The 25,911-nt window shown below is 45.4% G+C and overlaps 1 protein-coding gene across 1 annotated transcript; it reads left to right on the plus strand.

Annotated features, from left to right (window-relative positions):
• The first annotated feature begins 4,404 nt into the window (after nucleotides 1–4,404).
• Nucleotides 4,405–24,395, plus strand: si:ch211-236l14.4 (SITS-binding protein). The gene is made up of 10 exons (XM_062390000.1): nucleotides 4,405–5,054; nucleotides 6,583–6,754; nucleotides 14,425–14,632; nucleotides 14,825–14,975; nucleotides 17,307–17,504; nucleotides 17,689–17,957; nucleotides 18,062–18,198; nucleotides 19,026–19,147; nucleotides 21,509–21,688; nucleotides 21,832–24,395. Exons 1-10 carry the CDS (start codon nucleotides 4,584–4,586, stop codon nucleotides 22,003–22,005), a joined length of 2,082 nt encoding a protein of 693 aa, XP_062245984.1. The 5' UTR covers nucleotides 4,405–4,583; the 3' UTR covers nucleotides 22,006–24,395.
• The last annotated feature ends 1,516 nt before the right edge of the window (nucleotides 24,396–25,911 follow it).

Genomic DNA, 25,911 nt, shown 5'->3' on the forward strand with positions numbered 1-25,911 from the left:
GGTTGCCGTAAGAATTGAAACCTGATTAATGAGCTTTTGCTGCCTCTCAAACTTAAAATGTGTTGTTGTGCATAACTCAAATTCTGGTTAATGACTTGAACACTTAACTGCCTGGCCCTTGTAGTTACAGCACTTAGGGTGTAACATACTTTATGGTGCATGTACACAAAGCCTCTCACACACATATATATATACACCTATACTTGGTTGCCATTAAGTTTAATCAGTTACTTTTCATTTTAATTCAGATACTCTGCAGTGCTTACGGTATGCCCACAAGCAAATTAGATTGAGTGTTAGTCTGTGTGTGTGTGTGTGTGTGTGTGTGTGTGTGTGTGTGTGTGTGTGTGTGTGTGTGTGTGTGTGTGTGTGTGTGTGTGTGTGTTGGTGTGTGTGTGTGTGTGAGTGAGTGTGTGTGTGAGAGAGAGAGAGATGGTCGACTTGGAATGAAGGTTCAGGTCTGGGGCAATGGAAAGTGGCTGTTTGTGTGACAGTATAAAAATGGAGAGAGTATGGGAGGAGGAGAGAAAGCTCTAACAGCAAGAGCGGGCGCTGGGGCCACATGGAAACTTTCCCCCTCCGACTCTCCGGCAGCCGGAGGAGAGGTTTGCCGGTATTGAATATCCCAGGAAGAAAAAATGGAAATGGTAAATTGAAGATCCAGACGTGAAGATGGAAAAGTTTGTCAGATGAAGTGAATAGTTGAGTGTGTAACGGGACCCACTGTTATAGCGTTTCTCTCTGAAGGCACTTCAGCCATCCATGAAGAAAAGCATCTTGAATCCTCCCAACAAAAGCTAAAATAAGATCATATTCAACCCTGAATGTGCAAAACGACGCCTCGTGCAGAGGTTGTATCACCAGCAGCAGCTGCACATTAGGTTCTGAACAGAACAGGGAAGTGGATGAAAAGCCGGGACAAGAACATGATGGAAGGGTTAAGCAATGAAGAAGAAAGAGTCCATGTTGGACAAAGTGAAGGCGGCGTGTGGACTTCTGCTGAAGGCTTGGACTTCAGTATGGGTGGACGGTTATCTTTTTTGGCAACATTTGTTTATAAATCAATTTTAATCCCCTGTTGACAATCTGTATTAGATGTTTCATAGAAACAAAACTGGACCTCAGTGTGTCACTGAGACGGAGACAAATACAGTCAATGTCTACTCCTGGTGTTAGCCAAACTGGTTTTAATGCTCTGAATGACAACGTCACTCAGTCTGTCTGTTTGTCCGTTGTTCCAGATTTATGATTAATTATTCTCACAAATATGCCTGATTTTTGTCAAAGTAATCAATTCAATAATGTCTTTAATTGTGCTTCAGCCCTGCAGGTGACTGGCAATGTAGTGCAGACGAAGAAGAACATAATTTCATATAATTACAAGAACGTGTGGCCCTTTGCATTGGAGTGAAAAACTGATGGCGGGAGGTCATCAAAAATTGTAGCTTTTGATATTCTCTCCAGCCTGAATGAAGCTTTAACTCCACTCAACCCACACAACAAAAAACCATTAGCCCCTCCAGCCCACACCTAATTAAATCCTTGCCCCTTTGCCATCAACGCTAAGTGAGTGGTCCGAGGTAGTGGCCAGTTCAGGTCAGATTCCTCTGTTTTTTCTTGTCCCATGTTCACACTGTCGGAGGGAGCGGGTGCATGCCACGCAGCGGGCCTCTGCCTATTAATAGCCGCGAGGGATGGAGTCAGGGGCAATCTGGATGGCGAGTAAATTTATGCCCTCCCCCCTGGACGTTCCGTTGATGTCATAAGACTGACCTCTGACCCAGGAGCCCCGGCTGCCACTAGGCCCATGTTGAACCTGAAAAGAAGACGTCTCGACAAACACATGAATACATGCATTTTTTGCACCACACTGTGCCCTGAGTCATCTCGAGTACGTCTACACACACATAGACAATGCAGCATTTGTTACCGTTTGAGGGTTTAAATATGTCATCGCAGGATTGTGCACACTCATTCACTGTGCAAATCTTAGAGCGTCACATGGCAACAGCTGACACACTAACTGACTAAAGCGTCTTTGTCTCGTTGGTGTGCAAAAAGAAACTCTGGTTGATCCCTGCAAGAAATGAATGGAAGAGCAGAATCATCGGACTCGACTAACACAGTCGCACACAATCTCATAATTTCCACAGATTTTGAAATGATTAGGTGGAATGATCACACAGGTTCCAACAGCCTTATCCAGTGTCTCTGCCCCTGCAAGAGATACATGATGGATTGGAGGAGGAGGAAGGGGTTGGGGGGGGGGGGGGGGGCTGACATGCAGTAACAGGGGCCGGGGTCAACTGATCTTCAAGGTATGTCAGCCGACAATCTGGGGATATCTGGTGCGCAGATCCTAACCTGCAAACATCACAACACTGTTCAAGATATTATTCCTCTTGTCTTATTTGTGGATCCCATAGAGTTGTTGATGGACACCAGAAGAGCTGTGGCCATGTGACAGTTAGGACCGCGTTGAAATAAGAGAGTGACACTGGATTGAAATGGGGTCGTGCATGGTTTGGTTTCGGAAAGTTATGGGATAGGACCTGGTTCTGCATTGGTTTAGTGTTGTACGACCACACGTGTGCAAACTGACTCAGCATTTATGGTCAAACAGTATTCCACTGCCCGCTACCCTTCAGTCACTCATAATCAACATTTCTGCCCTCAAATGTCGTCAGCACGCCCTATGAGCCACGCAGCTCAATGTATATAATGTATTTTTCATATATCACATCATATTGCTTAAAATTTCGTTTTTCAGCATTATATAAGCCCAAAACAATCTTTGTTAGTTTGGCCACTGTGTGTAAATAAGCATTTTTGCTAAGCTAGTGCTGTAAATTATAACTAGTTTGTCTCGTGCAGTTTGGAGATTGTTTTTTAAGCTAAGAACAAATCATATATATTTAGTAGCATATTGAAACGTCCTGGAATTGTTGTGAAATTGCAATAAACAGTTGTCCTGACTAGGGTTGCAAAGTTCCGGGAATATTCAAAGTTCCCGGAATTGTATTCAAAGTTGGAAACTTTCCATCCTACAGCAGGCCTCAATAGCCCTGCTCTAGTGTGCAGGATGCTGGGAATTATCTGTGCATGTGATGGAAGAATGCACAGTGGAGGGTTGAAATTTAACGTGCAGCATGTGCTGCATTCCATACATCTTTAAAATAGAGTTTTGAATGATGTTTTTATTGCTCAGCGCTTAATTTCCGTATTATAATTTTTTCAAATTCCCAAGATTCCCGAGCTCAATATTCCCATGGCAACTTTCCGGAAAGTTTCCGGAAATTTACCGGAAACTGTCCGCCCCATTGAAACCCTATTCCTGACACACACCCACAGAATCATTGTTGATATATCGATATGAGAAATGAATCACGTTGCAAGAAAATGCCACAAATAGAGAAATCTGAGAGAAAGTCGCCTGAAGTAAATTTTATTAAATATTGTTGATAGATTTCTAATTATTTAAAGATTGCATCGATAACAAGCTCAATAAGCAAAAGGAATCTATTGCTCGGTGATGTCATTCTCTATGTTGGCTCATACCTCAATATAATAAGACTTCTAAACAGAACTTAAAACAATTATCCGGCTAGAATGAAGTCAATTTGAGGTTGTAAATAAGCAAAAGTAAATTGGATCAAATAAGTAATAATCTAGTGACAAATCTAATAATTTTCAGCATAATAACTTAAGAGTTAAATTTCCTTGACCATGTGATTCTTGGTTATTGTCAGCTTAGAGCCCTGGGACAGGGACCTCAGCTTCATCAGATGGATGTGGCCCGGATGACAGGTGGCACCTTTAGACTTCCCTTTAAAATCACTTTCTAGTCTCCACGAAAATATCAAACACCACCAGCTCAGATGTGGCCACAGCATCACAAGTCCCGCGAGCCGTGCCATGCCCCAATTGACGCCCCTGCACCGTCGATCAGTCCACCGGATGACAAGTCTCACCAGTCTTTACGCACGGAGAGCGCACGGAGAGTTTGCGAGCACGCATGGGGGTCGCTCCCTTTCAGGCTGTCCAGGCTGGCCTCCTCGCCCCGGCGGGCAGCTCCGAGACTCTGCCAAACCTCCCCGATCTCCCTTTTCCCTCTCTCTACCTTTCCTGTGAAGAAACAAGCCGGCGTTACGTCAGAAAGTGCAGGGCAAGCAACACTGCGTCTCAGGAGCTATTCGTAGGCATTGCTGCCAAACCCGGCTCGGGGCTTGCTCACGAGCTCACTGCAGCCAATGCAATTTACAAATCCAACATCATTTAAAACTGCAGCAGTATGTGGTAAGTCAATATTCATTCATGCCGTTTTGTTTGCCCGCTGGGATTCTTTTTCCTCTCACCGCTTTCTTCACGTGACAGGTCTCTGTTGCTGGCACAATTGCGCAAAAAGCCCAACAGTTAAAGCGGTTTAAAGATAAGAGGAACGCTGGCTGGTTTCACTGACACCACCGCGACATGATGAGGCAACAGACACTTTTGACGCACAGAGATTTCTGCAGCATTTTTTTGTGTTTGATTCTTTGCTGATCTGGAAAAAACAATCAAACAAAAACAAACAAACACACAACATGCCCCACGCTCGAAATAGGAACCCCAGCCCCATCCCGGAGGTAACATGGGACACGGGACTGAAGGAGATGAACGAGACGTGGAAAGGAGCTATCGCCTGTCTCGGGGTGGCCGTCTTCTTCGTAATGACAATCGGGATCATATACTGGCAAGTGGTGGACCAGCCCAACAAGAACTGGATCCTCAGGGGGACTTTTAGCGGACTGATCTGGGAGAGGAGAACCCACTCGCTGGTCATACAGACCCTGGCGGAGGACAAGACCTTTGTGGAGATAGATGTGGGGAACGTGGGGAACCCCGACGCCGAGGTTCCCTTCGTGAGGAACCTGTGCTGGCTGAACAAGACGGAGTTCTGCTATACGTGGGACGCGGTGGCCGAGGTGAAGATCTCGCTGGACGTGAATGAAGAGACGGAGACTGAGTGCTACAGCATGACTTGGGCGCCGGTGCACTGTCATGTGGAGCTGAAGGTAGAGTTCCTCTGCGTGCACTTCACTGAAACACAACCAGAATGTTACCCAGACGACATTTTAACGCAAAATCTAACGTGCCAAAACACCATTCTTAACATGTTCCATGCGTTTTAGGCACTCCATATCAAGTGAGGTTGATGATGTATCTATGTGATCGTGCACGGCAAGATAACAAACATGTTTTAAATAAATATGTTTGCATTCAGCAGGCACCTTCTAACTTTAAGCTCACTCACATAATTTGTATTTTCTCATTGTATTCAATTACAATGAACATGTTATACTTCAAGGCTTGTTTTATATTGGTGATACAACTACATCACCCATGATTTAAATCACCTTTATATACTTTTGTATTTATATAAAAAAGTCAAAGCACGTGATGCTCCATTCAAAACAAGTGAATCATAATAAATTATATTAATAATACATTGCTTTACAGCACGGGGTTCGCAGCATGATGCGCTTTAAACAAAACACTGAATTTTAGATTTATTTTCCTTGGCTTTATTCTGTTGAATTTGCACTTTTGCATATTTTTCCACTTATTTAATCGAATGAACATCACATTATAATAGGGAAAGTATGAATTAAATGAGGTTATAGACAAACAGTGTCTGTAATTCCCCCTTTTCCACAGTCCTGATTTAACTGCACTGAGCAGAACAGTTTTCGTGTCACAGTTGTTTTGCATTTTTACATGCACAGTACTTACTGTACCCCCCCCAGCTTAATTAGCAAAGGCATTTAACTATTGGGATGTTTGAGGAGGTTAATCTGTCCCCACTGGAACATTCCTCACCATAACTCCCTGTCATGTGGCCGCGACTGCTCACAGGAAATCTTTCCAAACTAAAGTCGCCTTATTATAATTATTTTTTCCTCTAATTTCCAATGGTCCTGCCCAGTGAGTCTCAGGTGACTCGATGGCATCTTTTAGTAACGCAGCCTGGATTGCTGACGTGAGATTAAAATATTTCGCGGTTTGTGCATTCGTCCCCTTTCACGCGTAAAAGACGCTTTGAGGAAGGAGAAGCTTTCTCTTAAGAGGACGCTGTCACTCAATGCCCCCTGCGTGCGATGCTCTCTGAGACAGGCTCATGTACCAGGCATCACATACCTCGCTGTGCCCTGGATCTCTGCACCAACAGTAACTCACACTCGATGTTTCATCCATACTCTGAGAAGACATCGGCTGGAATGTGGCAGCACTGGGAACATTCAGGTTATAGACACTCTACGATAACATTTAGGATATATTATTTTCAAGCATAGAAGAGTTTGTATAAACTCATTCAAATGATCTTTAAGTGTTGGTGGTTTAAAATGTGTGTTCTATGGAACTTCTTCTTCTCTCTTCTGTCTAATCTGACCCCTCGTTTTCGAGATACTTGGTTTTTGAGGCCTTTAGTTAATTTTTCCACTTAACTCTCCTCAGCATCCCTTTTTTTATCACTTGCTGTTTCAGGCTTCATGAGTGTAAACCTTTTTGTGTGTGTGTGTGTGTGTGTGTGTATCCCTCCAGGACTGCTTCTCCATGACCAATGTATCCTGGTACGGGGGAGCCAGTGTCCGGGGTCAGACGTGGCCCATCAATGATCAGAACGCCACCATGCAGCCCTTCGTCGTCAGCGACCTGAAGGACAATCCCTCCGGCTTCGGCTCTGCCCTGGAACGCTACTTCCTGGGTTCATCAGGTAAGAGGTCCGAGCTTCAGCTGCTTTATAAGAGTTGATGTCATGAGCAAAAAGGTCTGTGACATTGAGAAAGACCCATTCAGGTCTTTAAAGTGACACAGGGTCAACATTTTTTCCCCACTTGCCATTGGTGCCAGGTTAACACAAGGGCCTTGGGGAATCCGAACCTGCATCAGTGGGTATACGACGTGTGGCGTGAATCCCAGAGCGTGAGGGAAGCCCTGTGGATGTTTATTTGTGTTTGAGCCGAGAAAAATCACTCCGGCCGTCTCCAGAAACAGCATGGAACCGCTGAGTAGATGGGAACGGCCGGCCCACAAATAGCGTGTAATGCAATCCCCGTTTATTAATTTAGAGATTAGTCTACAAAGGGGAGCGAAGCACCTTTAGCATCTTAAATTAACTCTTTGGGATACCGGGGTAATTGCCTTTTGTTGCTATTAAAAGGGAAGGTTGGATCAGGGCCCTGCTGACTCTTATAACTCTCCGGGTTATTTTGGGGGTGTTAGATTTTATCCTGGGGGCAAGGGGGGGGGGGGAGGGTCCACAGGCGGATGTGAATGGTTAATGTGACTGAAGAGGAACGTTTATAGTGTGCGTGTGTGTGTGCATGTGTCTGAATGTGTGTTTTGGTAGCTGGTGTGGCATTAACCTCAGGGACTCTGGTCTCTCGAGCTGGTGGAGTTTGTATTTACTTGTGAGAAGCGGAAAAAAACATCGGCGTGTTCATTGGCGCCACATCAACCAATCAGGTGACTCAACCAATCGTCTGTTGTGACTTCAGTGCTGTCGCCCTCGCACTCCTTGATCCACTGACACACACTGACAGAAACAAACACACACACATGCCTGACCACAGACACCAGGACGTGTTTCGGGGACGTTATGTAACACTGTGGCACGTGACAGAAATCCCTTTTCCACCTGGTCAGCGGACGGCGGTAATTATCAGGACCCTGTAACCCTTTGTTTCTCTGTCTGAGCAGAGAAAACACACACACACACACACACACACACTCACACACACACAAACACACACATGGATGAGATGACATCCCAATGAGAACAACTGTTCCAGTGTTGCCAAGTAACGACTCACAATCACATGCTGTACATAGCCCCAAACATAGCGAAGCGCTGCTCAGCAATGACAACGATGCCTATTGGACCATTCAAGGTATATTTAACGTGATATCTCACTTCGGCTCAGGGATGTTTTTCGCTCGGCTGATAGATTTACACAATGTGCTCGTTTGGCCTCGGAGAAAATTGTTTTTCCACAATTCCACGGAGATGTGGTGGGAGTCGTACTCGGCCGCTTTCCCCTCGAGCATCAGCAGAGATGATCACAAGTCAGAAAAAAGATGCAGATGTGTCTCGTCATTTCATGCAAACAGCTGCGGAGCTAAAAGATAAAAGATTTGTTGGATAGCTAATGGCTCATCTGAAATTTGAATTTGCAGTATGACTGAGACAGATATGTGTGGATCGTAAAAAATACTTAATAAATAACTTTTGCCAAATGCACTCTTTATAATATATAACTGCATTTTTGTGTTATTTGTTGGGTTTCCATGAAAATGACACAGAGAAACAATTGACTGGACTTTCAATGTGTTCACAATTTAAAATATCAACTGAATATAAGCGTCTGTAACTCTACTCAGTCCATAGTATGATATTTATTTGATGAGCATAAACTTTGAGAGGAGCTCATGCGATTTAGTTATTGGTCCCCAACAAACCCAAATATAACGTCACATGTGTGAGCTGCAGGTGCATAACACAAATGCTTTTTAATGCAATGACTGTGCTTAGCTCTGATAGTTTTCCCCAAAAAACTCAGAGTTATATTCTCCTTCACGTTAATAAGGGAAATCTGGTGAACTTCTCCTGCACCGAGTTTGGTGAAAAAATAACTTGTTTTTGCCAAAGCAGATTGAGGCAAGGCAGCTCTCCAGTGGTCATATTAAAAAATAAAAGAGTCACCACATGTCTTCATCATTTTCATGACGATCCCTTTCAGGAAGTCTTCCAGAGCTATCATGCACTTTCTTGAACTTATTTTGAAGAAACAAACAAGTCTCAGTTTGAATGTGATGTTAGTTTCCTGCACCGCGGGAACCCGCTGACCATCAGCGGAATATTCCTGCCGTCCATGTGACGCTTGCTGTGTGTGCATGAGACCTGTCTTCACCCACTCTAGTTAGTCATATGGGCACATTATAAATGTGGTGGGGAATATGGAGTTGTGACTGATGTTACTAACCTAAGAGGACTCATGGGGACAGTTAACGAGCAAGACAGACGGGCTGAAATACGGAGCAACGGAGCAAGAGACGGCAAACTAAAGAGTTACAGTTGATAGTAAATAGAGGAAAGAAAAATAAACCAATAAGAGAAAGAGAAGCAAAGAGGAGGTAGAAAAGTAAAGTGGAGAGACGGGGGGGGGGGGGGGGGTATGCACCCGGGCAGGAGAGTGACATTTGAGAGTGCTGCCAACTGGAGGAACGTGTCATAGCCCCACCTGTCTTTATCCATACAAAAACAACCGGGCCACTAAGGACAGATTAGATATCACTGAAGTCACATCCTGCATTAAAAATATAGGAGGGGAAGCTGTGCCCGAAGCTTCATCAGCTCAGGCTCAAGGTGCAGAGCAATAACAATGTCTTATGTGAATTAACACCAGGAGTTATCTTTGTTAATTCACATAAGACATTGTTATTGCTCTACGGTGTCCATTAAGGGCCAAAATCCAAAAAACAGTTTCCCAGTGTCAGATAAAGATGAAAAGAAATTACAAATGATTTTTTTTTTCTTAACGAATCAAAGCTACAAAAAACCTAATTGTCTATATTATTTACCACTTATCGTTTAGTAGCTTTATAATGAGTACATCTAGCTAAGTGCATCGATTTTTATAGCTTTAGTACACAACTTAAATCCTTGCATGGATGCAGGTTTTTTATCAATAGTGTTGATAGCACAGTGTGTAGAGTTTTTAAATTTTGTTCCTGTATTTCTGATATTTAGAAGCAATTTGTTCACATTGAAAACCTTCAGTTCATTGACGGTTGATGAAACGTCCTCGAGCCATTTACAATACGTAGAAACATGATGATGACAAACTGGATTTTTCAATGCAAATCTTATAAATAACTTAACACTTGAAACATTAAACATTAAATTGAAAATGAGACTTGTAAGACAAATAACTGATTTAATAAAGCATACAAAGAAGAACACAGGATTTAATTGTGTACAGGAATATTGACAACCAATGAGCAATACATTATATATGCTTTTTCACCTTAAACATCGTTACAATCTATTCTCCATTCCATTACCTTATAAATTTTTTCTTATATGCACATTATTCCTGTAAATAATCTTTGTCTCCGTCAGACAGAAAACTTCATCAACGTCTCCCCAGTTCACCATTTGAACTGAGGAGCCTGTAGAGATGTTTTCCCCGAGAGCTTTGACGTCACATTTCTTTTTTTACTGTCTGGATCCAATAAAAGTAATTCCACTGTCCCGTCATAACTGCTTTTTGTCCACACTCGCTTTCATAAAGTGCAGACCTGGAGATTAGAATCAGATATAAGAAGCCATTAGACCAGCTCCTACACACCGGCACTGTACGTTCTGTGTGTGTCCATATGTGCAAACACCATCTCTCTCTCTCACTCGCTCTCTCTCTCCTTGGTTCCCTATCCATCTCTCAATTTAGCATGATTTTATTCCCCCCCTGGCCTCCCACTCCTTTTTGTCTTTATTTCAATCGCTGACTCAATCTTTCCATGTTGGATCCAAAGAAATGATCTTGAAGGGCTCCTGCTCATTTGTTGTTGGTCTCTTGGAGAGAACTGGACAAACACAACACACAGATAAAACTCACGTAGCGTCATGAGTCTAGATTTTTATTACCCCCTTTTCCGATTATGTATATAAATCACCTTTATTTGTGTCTGCTTTAAATATGAAAATGATGAGAATAATATGATGAAAATGTGTATTCTTTATAGTGCTTCTTTTTGAGGAATAGCAAAGAGAGAGACAGATAATCCAAAAAGAAAAGAAATAGTCGCAACCACAGCAAAGAAGCAGTTTAAGCTGATTCTTCAGTTCCAGTAGCTTCCGGTTGAGTCTTCTCTTTGTCGCCTGAGAACCCTGTGTTACTCAACAGGTCGCCAGGAGGTCCCCGGGCAGCTGCCCCGAACCTTCCCACTCTCTGGGACGAGTGAGAGGTGAAACGCTTTAATAATGACTCACTTAGCCGACTGAAGCTGTGTGAAAAGCAGACTGTCATCTCCCGCACGCGGAGGCTACTGTATGAAAATCATCTGACAACATTTTCCACAGTCGATCTCCGACCTAATACTTTCCATCAAGGACGTCGAGCGAGAGGCGGCAGAGAGGGAGACGATTTAAAGCCGGGGGCTGATACACACCAGCTCCTGTCCGCTCATGTCTTAACAGTGTAAATCGTTTAGCTCACGACTTTCTGTGCAAACACAAGACGTGAAAAAAGTCTGGCTCCGTTTTTTTGTTTCTTGAAATTACCGTTTGATAAAGACATATTTGTCTTGACATAAATTCCGCTGATTTAATAACCCTGCAACAGTAACTTCCAAAACAAAAGAGATTAAGAGAAGTGCAATCGTTGTACATCACGTGCGGGCTCTTGATGTATTGATGTTCAGAGACACATTTTCACTTGTAGTGTTTGTTCAGAACACAGCGTCTCACACTCCAAACAATAAAACTGATTGATGACAGGAATAGAGCGGAGAAAGTCTCTTTAGTGTTTCATTATTTTTTTCAATAACCCGGATTGGAAATTTACAACCATGGCAAGATCCCAGTTTTGTGGCCATCAATTTCTTGAGGTTGGGCACGAAAACCAATTTTCCATTGTTAAGGAAATACATGCCTTAACACACACACACACACACACACACACACAATTCCACGCACACACACACTTAATGTTTCAACGCACTTTTTAATAGGCCCAGTGCGGTTTGCATGCACAGGTGTAATAAATAACAGTGTGAATATGACAGCAGCCCATGTGGTGCTCAGCGGCAGTGAGGTGGTGGCGTTTCCCTCCGGACCAGCCGCTTTATCAAGGCCCGAGACGTCACATTTAAAACCTCCTGGTCCCTCGGAAGGTGCCCTGGGTCACCTCCGCCCGCCCACCTCCCCGTTTCTCCTCAGACTGGGCGAGAGGAAGTGCAGAACCTTTATGGTCCTGTAAGTCCTGCTCTGTTTTTCTTGGACGTCTACAGTTTCCCATTAAAGAAAGACGGAGCGCTCTCGAACGGGTGGAGAACAAGCGTACGTTCTCGCTCGTATTCGAAGAGGCGACCCGTCGGTTGCCTGATTTGTGTGTTTGGTTCAGTGGCTGTAAAAAGTGAAGCATGTGTGCGTCTAATCATTCAGAAATCCCAATAAACTTCCATTAACGTTCACTTCTTGGATATATCTGCTGCTGTGAAGGTGAGCGTCTACGGCCACTCAGCCATATAATTTTACTTTCGAGAGCCGGTGGAAAATATTTTCGGGGGAAGCTTGAAGTGTTTAAGGAATTGTTCTAAAAATAGGGTCCCCCCCCCCCACTTCCCCTTTAACTCCTGGGCTCCCCATCTTGGCTGTAACTCAAACCTGCTTCACTTTCTTTAAATAACACTTATTGATTCCCGCTCCTGTCTGGTTTATCCATCCGCCGAAGATGTATGTCTGTCACTGCGCCTATACAACCAGGGTTAGAAGTTCAGTTTCCATTTTGAAAAAACATAGTTCTTCATGCAAAGTACTTAAAGAATAAATGCACAAGACAGGATTTAATATATTCAATCGATTTAACGGTCAAAGTCTGCATGTTGAATCCAGGATAGAATAAAAGGAGCAGCTGTTTTTGTGCAGGCTGTCCCGTTTCCTCGAGGCCCTGCAGTGTCACTTCCCATAAAAATTAAATATGACTCGAGGAGTCACGCGTGCAAACTTTAAACTCCACTTTCCGCCCCGTGTGCAGTTTGGTGAAACACACTGTTTGCAGCCTGCTGTATCTGCACATCATTCCCACAGACTGCCCGGTGTCTGGTGGAGTCTGGTCGCCTCGATTTCCACTGCCCGCATTCCACTTCCATCCTTCCTTGAAGCTATAACATTTTCTCCACTGCCCCACTTTCTGTTCTTTTCTATTTTCTATGCACTGTATAGACGTGCACATTTTGGTAAAACCTTTGCTTGGTGAAGAAACCCCTTCAACTCTTTGGGGGTTCGAACACGTGGCAGCGTTTTCCAACAAAAAAATCACCATTGTGTGACGTCTTTGAACCGGTAACAAGCCGTTTGACGGTGACTTAATACCATGTGAGAGGCAGCTGAGGTGTTACCAGTATCTCTTTGACATTATCCGTTGCAAACACGTGAGAATCACCCTGAGGTGGAGGGCTCTTCACTGGGCTTTATGCAGCACTTGAGGACTGATCCCTGAGACTATTAATCTGATTATAAACTGGTACATGAGTATCCAGGTCCCTGCCGGTAGAAGAACAGGGAGCCCATTGAAACTCGAGATTGGAGGCTGGGGCGAGCCAAGACCTGCAGCTCGGGGGTCTCAGACTGGCCGCTTGCTTTGGACACGGGTTTTGCTCCTTAATCTGTTTGATTGATCCAAATCCCAACATCCCAGTTTGGCTTCTTTTGAGCAGGTTGAGCAAAAGAAAGAGCTCAAGCAAGGGGCCGGGCTTAGAGTCTGGGCTGAGGGGTGGAGTGTGGGGGGCGGGGGGGGGGGGGGGGGGGGGGGGTTAGATCGATTGTCGCCTTGGTTCTGCTGACCTGACATGGGCCAGACCCACAGTGGAGCGGAACTGAGCACAGAGGACAGGAGTGGAATGGGACAGGAAGGTAGTTCAAGTTTGGGAGGGTGAAGGTGGGAGTCGGGAAGGGTGAGAAGTGGTGAGGGTGGGGGTCCGGGGTAATCTGAGAGGGAGGAGGCATTCCTCGCAGGGCAGCTACATCTGTGGACACAATTATCTTCTTCCCATAATCTTACCATTTCACACGGCCTCTGAAACGCTGTACACATGAGAGAAAACAAGTTTATATGTTTATATGAAGCTGACTTCTTTAATCAGAGGTGTAATTCAAGGCTCAGTTTCCTCATAGCGAGTGAGAATAAAATGGAATAAGACAAATACGGCAGGAGGTGGGTCTCTTTTAATATACCTGAGCAAATCAATGAGATGATGAAGAAACGCAAACAAACATGTGGGCGGTGTGACTTTCACCGCGTGTCCCAGATCCTCTCGTCCACTTTGCTGCGCAGTGTAACCCACCTCCTCCGACGGTGCCAGCAGTCCCAGGGTCAGCCCATCCAGCAGCAGCACGCCACTAGATCTCATTCTGAGGAGTGTTTTTCTCACATCTGAGTGGAGCAATATCAGCTGACACAGCCTACACTCTACCTCCCACAACACTCCATCCATCACACTCATGCCGTTCTCAGTAACACACACGCACAGTGTCATATAAGAGGAATCTGCTACAGGCCGTCTCGTACTCGAGCACGATAGCTTCTACTGTTCAGGCCGACCTTATATCTGTATGAGTGTATCTGATGTGTCCTCCCCTGTCTTCCTCCTTGCGCCCCGCAGGTGTGGCAGTCCTTGTGTCCCCTGACATCCCCCTGCAGCTCGGGGTGGACAGCAGGCAGCAGTTCTGCCTGCAGTCGCTGCCCAGTATGGAGCGTCTCCCACTCCAGTACACCGTGTGTGTGGCCCGCGATGTGAAGGCTGCTCACCAGGAAGCCGTGCAACAGCTCTCCCGGCCCGGCAGGGAGCTGCCCAACATGAAAGCGCTGTGGTTAGTTTGGTTTGGATTGAGATTAGAGGAGATGAGGATTTTGCGGGTTGTCATAATACCAATAAGTCAAAGCAGTGTGCTGTGTCTGAAGCTTTGTGGGTATTTGGGGAGCCGTAAACTAAAACTGATCCAGGTTCCACAGATGTGCAGGTCGAGCCTGATCCCTCCGGTGTGTGTATGTGTGTTCTGCAGGCTGCCGTTCTGGAAGCTGCTCACCAACGTGGACTCGGGCCCGAAGGTGGAGAGGGAGCTGAGGATCTTCTCCAATCGTCTGAGGAGACACCAGCTGGGGGAGGGAGTCATCAGCCTCAATGAACATTCCACCGCCCTCCTCTCTGATATGGTACGACAGAAAAACACTGCACGAGTTAAACCTGCAGAGTTCAAAACCCCAAAATGTATAGGAATATTAATTCATAGTAGATTAGGTTGAGAGAAATCAAAGGACAGAAAAGAAACATTTCTCATGTGAAATAACCAAAGCTGTGTGATGAGAAAATGGGTTTCCTGAAGGGGCGGCGCGGTGGGACAGTGGTTAGAACTGCTGCATCACGGCAAGAAGTTTATGAGTTCGAACTCCGTGACCGGCCGTGTTCTTTCTGTGTGGAGTTTGTTCTCCTCGTGCCTTCCTGGGTTTTTTCTCAGTCCAAAGACTTGCAGATTGGAGTTAGGTTGACCTGTACAAAGTGTCCCCCGCTTCTCGTCCAATATCAGCTGGGACTGACTTGTATCTGCAATTTAAAGTCTTGCACAGAGACTCCAGGCTGATCTGTCATCATGAACACTTGGTTATGACTACTACTACTACTACTACTACTCATGTACTACTACTACAGCGCCGTAACTCTCTGTGTATCTGATGTGCTGAAAGTTTTTCTAATTCTCGTCCTCTACCTGTGAGGCTGGTGAGGGTTCATCGGTCAGAGCGTTTCACCGAGATGAAAATGTTTTCTCAACTGGATCTCCAGAGCGCCGCAGGGACACAGGTGGGGAACCGAGGCGGGGGGGGGGGGGGGGGGGTTCTTTCCTTGAATTGTTTCAATAACACTCAAGGAAACGGGAATACCTGGTTATCTTCCATTGCAAAACCAATACAGCTGAGAGACAAACAGAGGCCCCCCCCGAGCAGATCTCGTGTTGCTCCGTGTGCGGCGGCTGTTGGTTTAAAGAAGAATTGCTGAGAATTGCTGGTTCTCTCCGCCAAGACCAACTGCAGCAGGTGATGCGGACACCAGCTCGACGCCGCGATCGGACCTGGTGCCACAGGAGAGAGGAGGAGGAAGGAGAGTCTCAGATATTCAGTCCATCAGAGAGGCAGAGTTCAGGAATCTATACAGAGCCTGACCAATGAGGAGTTTAGTGGCCGATACTGATATTAAGGAGTAAATCATTTCCGATACCACTTTTAGTGATGATTCCAAAACAGCATGATCAAACCCTTAGGAGAAAGAGATGGATGGATGGATGGAAGAACGCTTGGAAGGATGAATGGAAAGAAATTAAGATGGATAGAGAGATGCACTGTATTGATCCCAACTAAAAAATTCCTCCGTTTTGTAAAAGTCGTTTTTACAGATTCAACCATACACTTTAAAAACCTACAGACCACCTAGAGCTTGAATTAGGAGATTAAACACATATTGTAAAGTAACATTTTGAAATAAATGTAAAATCTTTTCAGCAAAAGCCTTCATATCCCTCTCGTGCCGGCAAATCATAAACGCAGATAACGATACGCTGCCGGTTTCCCACCGTAAACATTCACAGTGCTTCTAGTATGTGAGGAAATGGGAGAAACAGCTCATGTCAGTTGATTGATGCCATTTGGAGAACAAACGTTTCCCTTTCTGGACACAATCTCCAGTTCTCTTCTACATCAGAGATATGAAACACCAGTGTTGTTGGCGCCGTCGCCCGGTAACTGCCAGAAAGGTGAACAGCAGAGTGCGGAAACTGTAACAACCGGACTTCTCTTTCACTCCACTTTTACAAGTATTCATAAATGATTGGTCACACTCTGACCCTTCTTTTCCTCTTTCCATAGTAGTTTTGGAACGACTCGCTGGCTCTGGAACATTTGGGCTACTAATAATAAGTTTGCCTTGTTTCTAACCTGATTACTCACACACTGCATCATTGAGCTTTTTGCAAAAACCAAGTCTTTGTGGTGTCAGTTTATAGTATTTTGACGATTATTTGGAAAAATTCAAATTCAGGAAAAAGAAAGAAAGCAGAAGAAAATTACCAGAGGGGGGAAAAGAAAGATTCCGAGAAGTTACATAACACGTCCGTGCTAATCTGCGCTTTCTTCTCACCGCAGCTTCACCTTCAGGGGTCAGCCTTTTGTGTTCCTAAGAGGTTTTGTTCTGCAGTTACGTAACGTGAAATCTCTGTGTGACTTTAAATTTCATTCCAACGGATTATAATGAACGTAACACCATTCGGACACGGGTCATGCTGTGAGAGCCGCAGGCGTCTACATGGAGAAACCAATCGTTACTCCATTAGTGCATCAAAATGTAGATGTGTAAATTATTTAGATAATAAATTATTGAGACAATAATGTAGAGATTAAATATTGATGGATGTTAATGCTTGTGTAATGCTGCTTCCCAGAATGCAAACATCAGGCTGTACTTGTCTTATCATGGTTTATCTGTGCGTCTCCCTGCAGGACCATGACTACCTCAGCGTCAGGAAAAGGGGGATGTCCAAGAGACTGACCAGAGACCTCCCGCTTGTCAAGCTTCTTAACATTTCCATCACCCTGTCCCCTTTCCTGGGCGTGGACACCACGCAGTTCCACACCTCCCTCGTGGACGGCACACAGGCCCACTGGCTCAGCCTCCCCTCAGCCCATCAGGGGAAACTGGTGAGACCCGACTTCAGCCCACTCGTCCTTCTGTAAAGTGCTTAGGCCCTCAACCTGAGGTTTCTTTGATTTGGTCCCGGTTTTTGAGAAAGAGTTTTCTTGTGAAGTAAGAAATAAACTTCAGGAGGATAGCAGGAGAAGCTGTTTACAAACTGAGCTAAATCCGGTTCCTTCCTCCCCTCAGGTCCCTGTGATGAGTCAGTGGCGAGGAAAGTTCTGCGTGAAGCTGAACATTACCAACCCAGGAGCGGTGAGCTGGTTCCTGGACAGAGTGGGCTCCCTGCAGGCCCTTCTGGGGATGGAGTACGTCGTGCTGGAGGGGGGTGAGGGGAACGTGTTTGAGGAGCGGACCCTGCGGGCGCCACAGGATCTGGGTGGAGACAAGTACGTCAGCCTGCTTGCTGACTTGGCCACGAGGATGGGGGACTCCACCATCATGACGGCAGGGACACGGTAACGCTCTCGGGGCATCTGTGGATATTTTAAGGTTTTGCCATCAATCTGCTTTTTATTCCGAGTCCTTCTTATTCCTGATTCTGAATCTGTTTGCGTCTCAGGTCGAGCCACAAGCCGCTGTTTGTGAGGATGACCCCCCTGCAGTCCGACTGGAGCCTGATGGGCCTGAAGGGCATCATTCCCTCCCTGCTGCACCACACTCTGCTGGGATACAACTTCCTCATTCCTGATGCAGTAGGTAATACCACCGCCCATGGGTCACTTCTCTCACTTATACTGTGGTAACGTTTTTGTCTCATATGAAAACTAAACAAAAAGCAGAAATCAGACAAATAACACATCCGATCTTTTAGTTTTTTAACATTAAGGATGTTCCTGTAATATTCCAATTTCCTGGAATGGTTGATCACAGCCAGACAGATGCATGATGTTTGTGAGAAGAGAGCTGTCAGTTTAACGGACGTCATTATTTTCTTGTTTTAGTATTAGGACAGTTTCCCTCTCCCAAGCTCCTCCAGGGGGATCTTCAGGCATTCTTAGGCCAGATTGGATATGAGCTCTGACTACAAAATGCTAAATCATATCCAGAATGCTGAATTTACCTTTTAAAACCACACCATAAAGAGGACAAAAATAAATAAAAACCTGTTGAAGAAAGAGAGACAGAAAAAATATGAATCTTTCCAGTTTTAGATCATCTGTGTACCATCGAGTAATTTCATTGGAAATTAACCCTGTTAAGTCACCGTGATTTGTGCAAAACAAAAGCATCAGGCTCATTAGGTGTTGGACAAGTGCACAACTTGACTTTCTGATCTTGTTGCCTGCATGTGACGCTGAAACGTGGCTCATGTCGTCTACAAGTTTACTACTAGTCCTCTGATACTCGTTCGGTATTCTCCTGAAGGCGCCATGACCTGCAGGGGATTCAGGAGACTCTCATGTCTCCTGAATCCCACAGCGCACACAACCTGTTTCCCTCCTGGATATATCTTTTTTTAACCAGCTACAGAAAGAAAACCCGTCCAATGAAACATGATCTCATTGGTCTCCCTCTTTTCACAGGTGGCTCTCTGTCTGGAGACCTGGTCACAGATGAGGAGTTGTTCATCCGTTGGTTGGAAATCTCAGCCTTCCTCCCTGTAGTCAGCTTCCACACGCCACCCTGGATCTGCGGGGAGGACCGGGTATAAACCACAAACACATCACAAACATGATGAACAGACTCAACTCCTTGTCTTGACAGCTGAGTAATTCACATTAGATGTAACTACCATAGCGACGACATAATAGCTTCACTGCCCTTTTCCAGATTTGATAACAGGAATTTCACTCGTGAAGATTTACAGTGGAAAGTGAAGTGAAGTGTGAATGCTGCCAATTAGATGTTCCAGGAGGGAGATTATCCTTCATTCCCACACAGCAGTGAGGATTACTCATGAAAAGACGAGTTTATTGACCCAGCCGCCTCTCCTCAGCTCGGTGGGTCAGTACCGAAACGTTCCCACCGTGTGCGTGAGCCCCCCCCCCCCCCCAGCAGTTGAGGCGGGACTGAACCTCGTCCCTCTCGGCTGGACACGAGGAATGTATCCCTCCATGTGCACGGCAGGAAAAACAATGGCCACAGTCTCAGAGAGTCCGGTGACAGATATCAATACGTTCGACAATGTGGTGCCGGATCTCAGGTTCCTGCACATTAAAAGCAAAACCCCTTGGCTATTTCTCCCCCCCGGCTGCCCTTCCCGTCTTCCCTCAAAAGGAGCGATTGTTTGGCCCCCTCCCGGCATCACCTGTGGTTAGGCGTCCATCTGTTCTGAATTACAACCCCTCCTCTAGATATATGGCTCGCACTCAAGAGCCACTTCAGCAGGAATGATAATGAATTTGAGGACAAGTCTCGGAAAAATACTTTATTGTGGCAATTAAGATTTCCATGAGTAATTGACAAGTTTGACAGAGGAGACGAGCGAGGCGGCAGAATGCATCGGTTGTGACTTGTGCTGTGAGACCCGGATAAAAATAGGCCTTTTGAACGGCACAACATTTGACAGCAGCGACGTTTTCCATTTCGGTCCCTCGCACGGCCTTCAACTGTCGATGAAGTGAGGCCGAGAGGCTGCGTTACGCCTGATAAATGACTCGGCTTTACGGGTGCTGCAGTTTAAAAGTGGCACACCTTCATTTCCAGAGAGTGAGCGAGACCTCATTCGCTCGCAGACAGGTCACTGCAGCGGCCGCTCTGGAATGGAATAGCAGTAAAAACCTCAAACCCACACACAGGCCTGGCTTCTCAATCAGAGAGATCCACTCAGAACCCCAGGCCGACTACGAGGCTCATTCCTGCAAATGTTCTCAATCCCAACTCGTAAAAAAATACATTTTTATAGATGCGGTCGAGTTTTGTTTTCGCCATGAAGAGGATGTGACCCTACCAGGAATTTCTGGAGTAGTGTGGCCAGCGGGAGAAAGGACAAAGAGTTGGACAGTATAAAACTTGCAGTGAGCCGCTGAGAAGCTCTGTTTGCATGTCCTGGGGTAGAGATGGCACAAATGTCTTTAGTGGATCTGAGGATCAGTGTCAGTCTTGAGTCGTCAGACACAACAATCTATCACACGTCCACAACTTAGAATGTTTTAAATCAACACAGCACTTTGTTGGACATGTCTGAATGTCCTTTAGGAGACAGGGCAAGGAGTTGAACCCGTCTGCAAAAAATTGGATTTGGACATTTACCAGAGTTTTCATTTCACCTATGAAATATGCAGGAGATTGTCAGACACGTCGACAAAAACAGAACATTCAGCCAAGAGGAGGCGCCAGGGCCGAGCATGCAGGAGGCAGGAGGCAGGAGGCAGGAGGCAGGGGGCAGGGGGCAGGAGGCAGGAGGCAGGAGGCAGGAGGCAGGAGGCAGGAGGCAGGAGGCAGGAGGCAGGAGGCAGGAGGCAGGAGGCAGGGGGCAGGAGGCAGTATACAACTTATAAACTCTGGCCACGTCTCTTGCCGTCCCTGCGACTTGATTTCAGTATATTGGCGTCCCAAAGCCCTAAGTGCCAAAGCTCTTGAGTGTCGTTGTCTTTCCGACTTGACATCTTCGTCTAAGTTGTGGATACAACTTAGACGAAGATTGGAGCGGTCAACACCCCTTCTGGTTTCAGACATTTACCTGCTGTATTCTGACTTGGACTCAAAAGGACATTTTACAGATATTTTACCAGGACAGTGACAGGAGGCGTTCTTACATTCAGCCCCTCGGGAAATTTTCAGGAAATCGCCAGACTTCAATGTGTGTCTGAAAGCAGCTTAACTCAATCTCTGTGGACAAAAGTCTTTATCAGACATCACTGTCAGTATCACACTTGTCCTGAAGTCCTTGTGGCAGATCATTGATTGTTGTAATCGATTGTATTGTAATGTTAAATCCATCAACTGCAGCTCCACAGAAAAGCAGACAACTATCCAGAATAGGAAACCTCCATAATGCAAGGAACATACGAATGATTTATTACCCTCCCAGTAATTTCTTCCCCCCTCTGCCGGTTACCCATAGGTGCTCAACCTCACCCGGTTCTACATAGCGAAGCACCAGCGGGATGTGGTCCCGCTGATAAAAGAGTGCGCAGAGGAGTGGCGGAGGACGGGAAACCCCATCTACCGGCCGATGTGGTGGCTCAGTCCCAGTGACCCGGCGACCTTCACCATCGATGACCAGTTCCTCATCGGAGACAAGGTGACTTAATGGTGGCACCGGATATGCTTGGCAAACGACAGTGTACTGTGACCTCATGCCTTGCTCATTAAGCGTACAGTCTGTCTGACATCTGAGTTGCTTTGACCAAACTGACATGGGTGTGCGTTGCTGCCGGTTTCCAGGTCCTGGTGGCGCCGGTGGTGGAGCAGGGGGCGGTGCAGCGGGACATTTATCTACCTGACGGGGGCTTCCAGTGGCAGGACAGCCGGAGCGCTCAGGTGTTTGACGGGGGGACGTTTCTACGGAACTACCCTGTGCCCCTGGAGGAGGTGGCCGTCTTCTTACGGAGAAGCTGAACGGGGTGAAGGATCTGCCCTGACCTCTCCTGACTTATCCTGTTACTGTTTTGAATCAAATTCTTCTTCTTCTTCTCTTTTTTTAATACTTGTGCTATTCGCACTTTTCCACTAAAGACCATTGACCCTCTCTCAAGAATTGAGATGATTTGTAGAAAGGTTTTTTTTTATACTTGCACTTTACAGTTCAAAATGATTTGTATGGTTTTTGTTTTTCCTTCGTGATGATTTTTTTCTTCCTTTTTTTAAAATGTTAATTGGTTTTTACCTCTCGGCTGATTTGTTTCTGGACTTTTTTTTGGGGGGGGGGTGTATGTAGCTTCGCAGAAATCTGTGCGTTTACATACTGATTTTCTACAGTCTTTAAAGTTTCTAGCTGCTGCTGGCTCTCTTGATCAGGAGGAACAAAGCAAGCGTCCTTGTTTGCTTCAAAGGAATCTGAATCTCTCAAGAAGACCAAATGAAGATGGAGTCGGACAGGGGGAGACGTTTGAACTGGGATTTTTTCGAGGGGGAAACGCTCACTGGGATGATGCTCGCTCACAGGAGCCGGTGCCCAGTGGTACCGGACGTCTCGCTCACCTGTTGGAAAAGGCCTCTACTTGAACTTGTCAGGCCAAAGGACTGATGTTTCTATGAATGTACCTCAAGCTATGGTTTTTCATCAGACACGATTACCTTTTCGCCCCTTAGCACTTATTCTTATACTAGCTTGACTTAATGAAGAATCAACATACCACTCTGTTAGGACACCCCTGGAGGTCCTTTAGTACTGTAGGCCACATGAACGTGAGGCCATGCTACTGTCAATGTGTCTCTGACGATATTTGGAATTTACATTAGATGGACATTTCTTACTAACCTGCTGTCGTCGGGGCTTTTAAAACAAGCTGCTTGTTTTTAAATAACTGTCTGATGTTGTGTTGAAATGCTCTTTGCTTAGCGCCAGACAAAGTGCTAAAGAAAGCCTTGTTGACAACACTGCGGATGTGGAAAGGATATTTAGGACGAATAGTGTTGACACTTTATGGACTTATTTGCTTTCATGCAGAGGGTTAGGTGACCCTCAGCATAGAGACAGGACACAGCCGCTCTGGTCCCAATCTCACAACCAACGGGTTTATTTAATCCTTTGGTTTTACGCTAAGCTAGGCTAACTGTGTCCTGTCTGTAGGTTTCCTTTTTAAACAAGAGCATTATATCAAACTTCTCATCTAACTCTCAACAAAAAATGTAATATGTGTTTTTACTAAAATGTCCAACAGTTCCTCTAATAGGACAGAAGTCGGGCTCTTTAGACCCCAGAATACATTTGCGCAATGTTCTCTGAAGTATATAGAAGCCATCTATGATTTACCAGAAATTGTTGAAAGCATCACCTGATGTTTAAAGTCACTGAGGTGCATTCGACTTCAGTATGTTGTAAAAGTAATTACATCATTGCCCTCATGTGAACCTACATGTATTTTACTCTTTGGACTGATCTCATAATCACATTCACTTCCATGGAAGTAAATGAGATCTAAATCATCTGATTAACTTAAGACTATATTGAACTAGTAGGACACTCAGCAATGTGCAGTTATCAACAGTCCCCTTATGAAACCACTAGATCTTCACCAGTTACCACACACGCATTAATATCAGTCCCCGGAATCAAGATCCATGAGAAATCAAACATCCTTTGCACTCCGACACAACGCTGTGTGTCCAGTCAGTGATCAGACAGGGCTTCTCCTGATTGGTTTTGTTCTTCACGACACAATCTTAACCAACAGCGATGATCCCGGCTGCAGACTCATCATCATCACTTAGCGAACGCTTTAGCACTAAACTCACCGTGTGACTTATACCGAGTTTACTGTATCGACACTCAGGTCTAACCGAAGCTTATCAAATCACCAAATGTCTTAGTGCAACGCAGTAAGTTGTGAACACGCCAGCGTCTTAATCTCCTGGAGCTGAATGTACAATGGACAAACTGTGACCCCCCCCCCCCCCCCCCCCCTTGCTGGCTCCCTTCTCGTGTGAGGAACTGTTCTATCTCCCTGTTCTGATGCTTTTCATGGAATGCTGTGGTGTGTTCACGTTGAAGTTGCAGGAAAGAAAATGCTTTTGTTGTGTTGTTATTCCTTCCCTCCGCAGACTGAGTGAACACGGCCGCCCCCCCCCCCCCCCCCCCCCACACACACACACACAAAACCCATCCCCATGTGCCTTAACACCGCCACTCTTACGTCTGGACAATGCAAGTGTCTGGACTATTGCAGGATCAGCAATGTACATATTTACGATGACTGTGCCATTACAAGTGTTTCTTCTTCTCTCTTCTGTAAATCAGAGAACTTAGAATGACAACGTTGGAATAAAGTTTACATTTTCTTACTTCACTTCCTCGAGTCGTTCGTGGTTTTATGACAACGTTATTGTCCTTGTTAGAAGTGAACCCCCTGGGCCATTTGTTTTATTATTAAGTAAAATACGCCTTCATGTGTTGGACGTAAAGTTAGTGAACGCCAGTCGGGATCCTTATCTACGACCAAAGGATTGTGGGAAATGCTTCGTCACTCAGAAGAGAAATATGCGAAAATAGAAATAGATTGAATAAACAAGTCATCAAGTGCTTTTAGGCTACTTCTGATATCTATTGCATTCAGTCCCTGTGTCTGCTTAAACAAGTGCTGCTGTATGAGTGTGTGTGTGTTCCAGGTATTACTCATGTTGTCGGGACCCAGATCTGTTTACACAGTCACATTAGGGGACAAAAAGCAGGACCCAATAAGGTAAATCAATAAACTTAAGGGTGAAGACATGTTTTAAGGTCAGGTTAAGGTAAGGGTTAGGCCCAGGCCAGTAGTTACTATGATTAAGGATTGAGTAAAGCTGCAGGAAATCAATCTAAGTCAATGCGACGCCCTCTGAAGTCACAGAGACGTGTGTGTACGTACAGCCCTCATCTTATTGACAAGTCCACCTTCTCCACATCTCAGAAACCAACAAGTCTATATATCTGCGATCCTGCTGACGACTAACATCTCCACTAATTCCCCTTAAACCTAATAAAAGTTATTAATAGCCCGGGCGAGCACGCGGTGGGAGAGATTCTCAGGGGAATCACATTCAGGCCGACCTCCGTTGAGCTTCTCCTCCTTATACCTTCCTCTCTCCTGCTGCCCCTTGGCTGAGCTCCACCTTGAGGCCCTGCTCCTTGAGCGCAGTGGGACAGGTGCAGCCGGCCGCAGACACGCACGGCCCCTCCACGCCAGCCACCGAGCTCGCCCTCTCCGCTTACACCCTCCGCTCCATCGCTGGGATTCAGATGGTGCTTCTTTTTTTTTTCATCCGGGTGCAGTTCTAAGTCAGATGAAATTCACAAGACATACTAACGTGGCTCGGTGGTTTGTGAGGTGATGAAGTTACAGTGTTAGAGGCCGGAGAGGTTCCCGAGGACAGCAGAGGTGACAGGGTCATTCTGTGTGCAACACCTCAAGTGAACTTAGAAATGTTCAGGTTTTCAGTTAATACAAGAATACAAAGTTTGATTTGAGACTAGAATGGATCTGAGAGCGCAAACGCCAAGTCCCTGCAGTCCCCTCATGAAACCACATTCAAATTCACTAGATCCAGATTTGTATTTAGCTAAAAACTATTCATAAATATCAGTCCCTTAAACATGCTTGCTTTTTTTCTTTTACATGAAGATCCATGAACAATTCTCTAGGAAATGCAGTCACCAAATTACACACTTATAGAAAGCAGTGACCTTAACACGCCTGATAACTTTTTACCTCGACGCCTGATTCATTTTCTGGGAATTCAACGAAATTGTTGAAAGTCCTGGATCCCTCCATTTAACAATATAAAGGGTTCTTTACTGATCTACACGGCATTGTTCTACCAAATTTA

Source organism: Platichthys flesus, chromosome 6 (genome assembly GCF_949316205.1).
Source record: "Platichthys flesus chromosome 6, fPlaFle2.1, whole genome shotgun sequence".
NCBI classification, from domain to species: Eukaryota; Metazoa; Chordata; class Actinopteri; order Pleuronectiformes; family Pleuronectidae; genus Platichthys; species Platichthys flesus.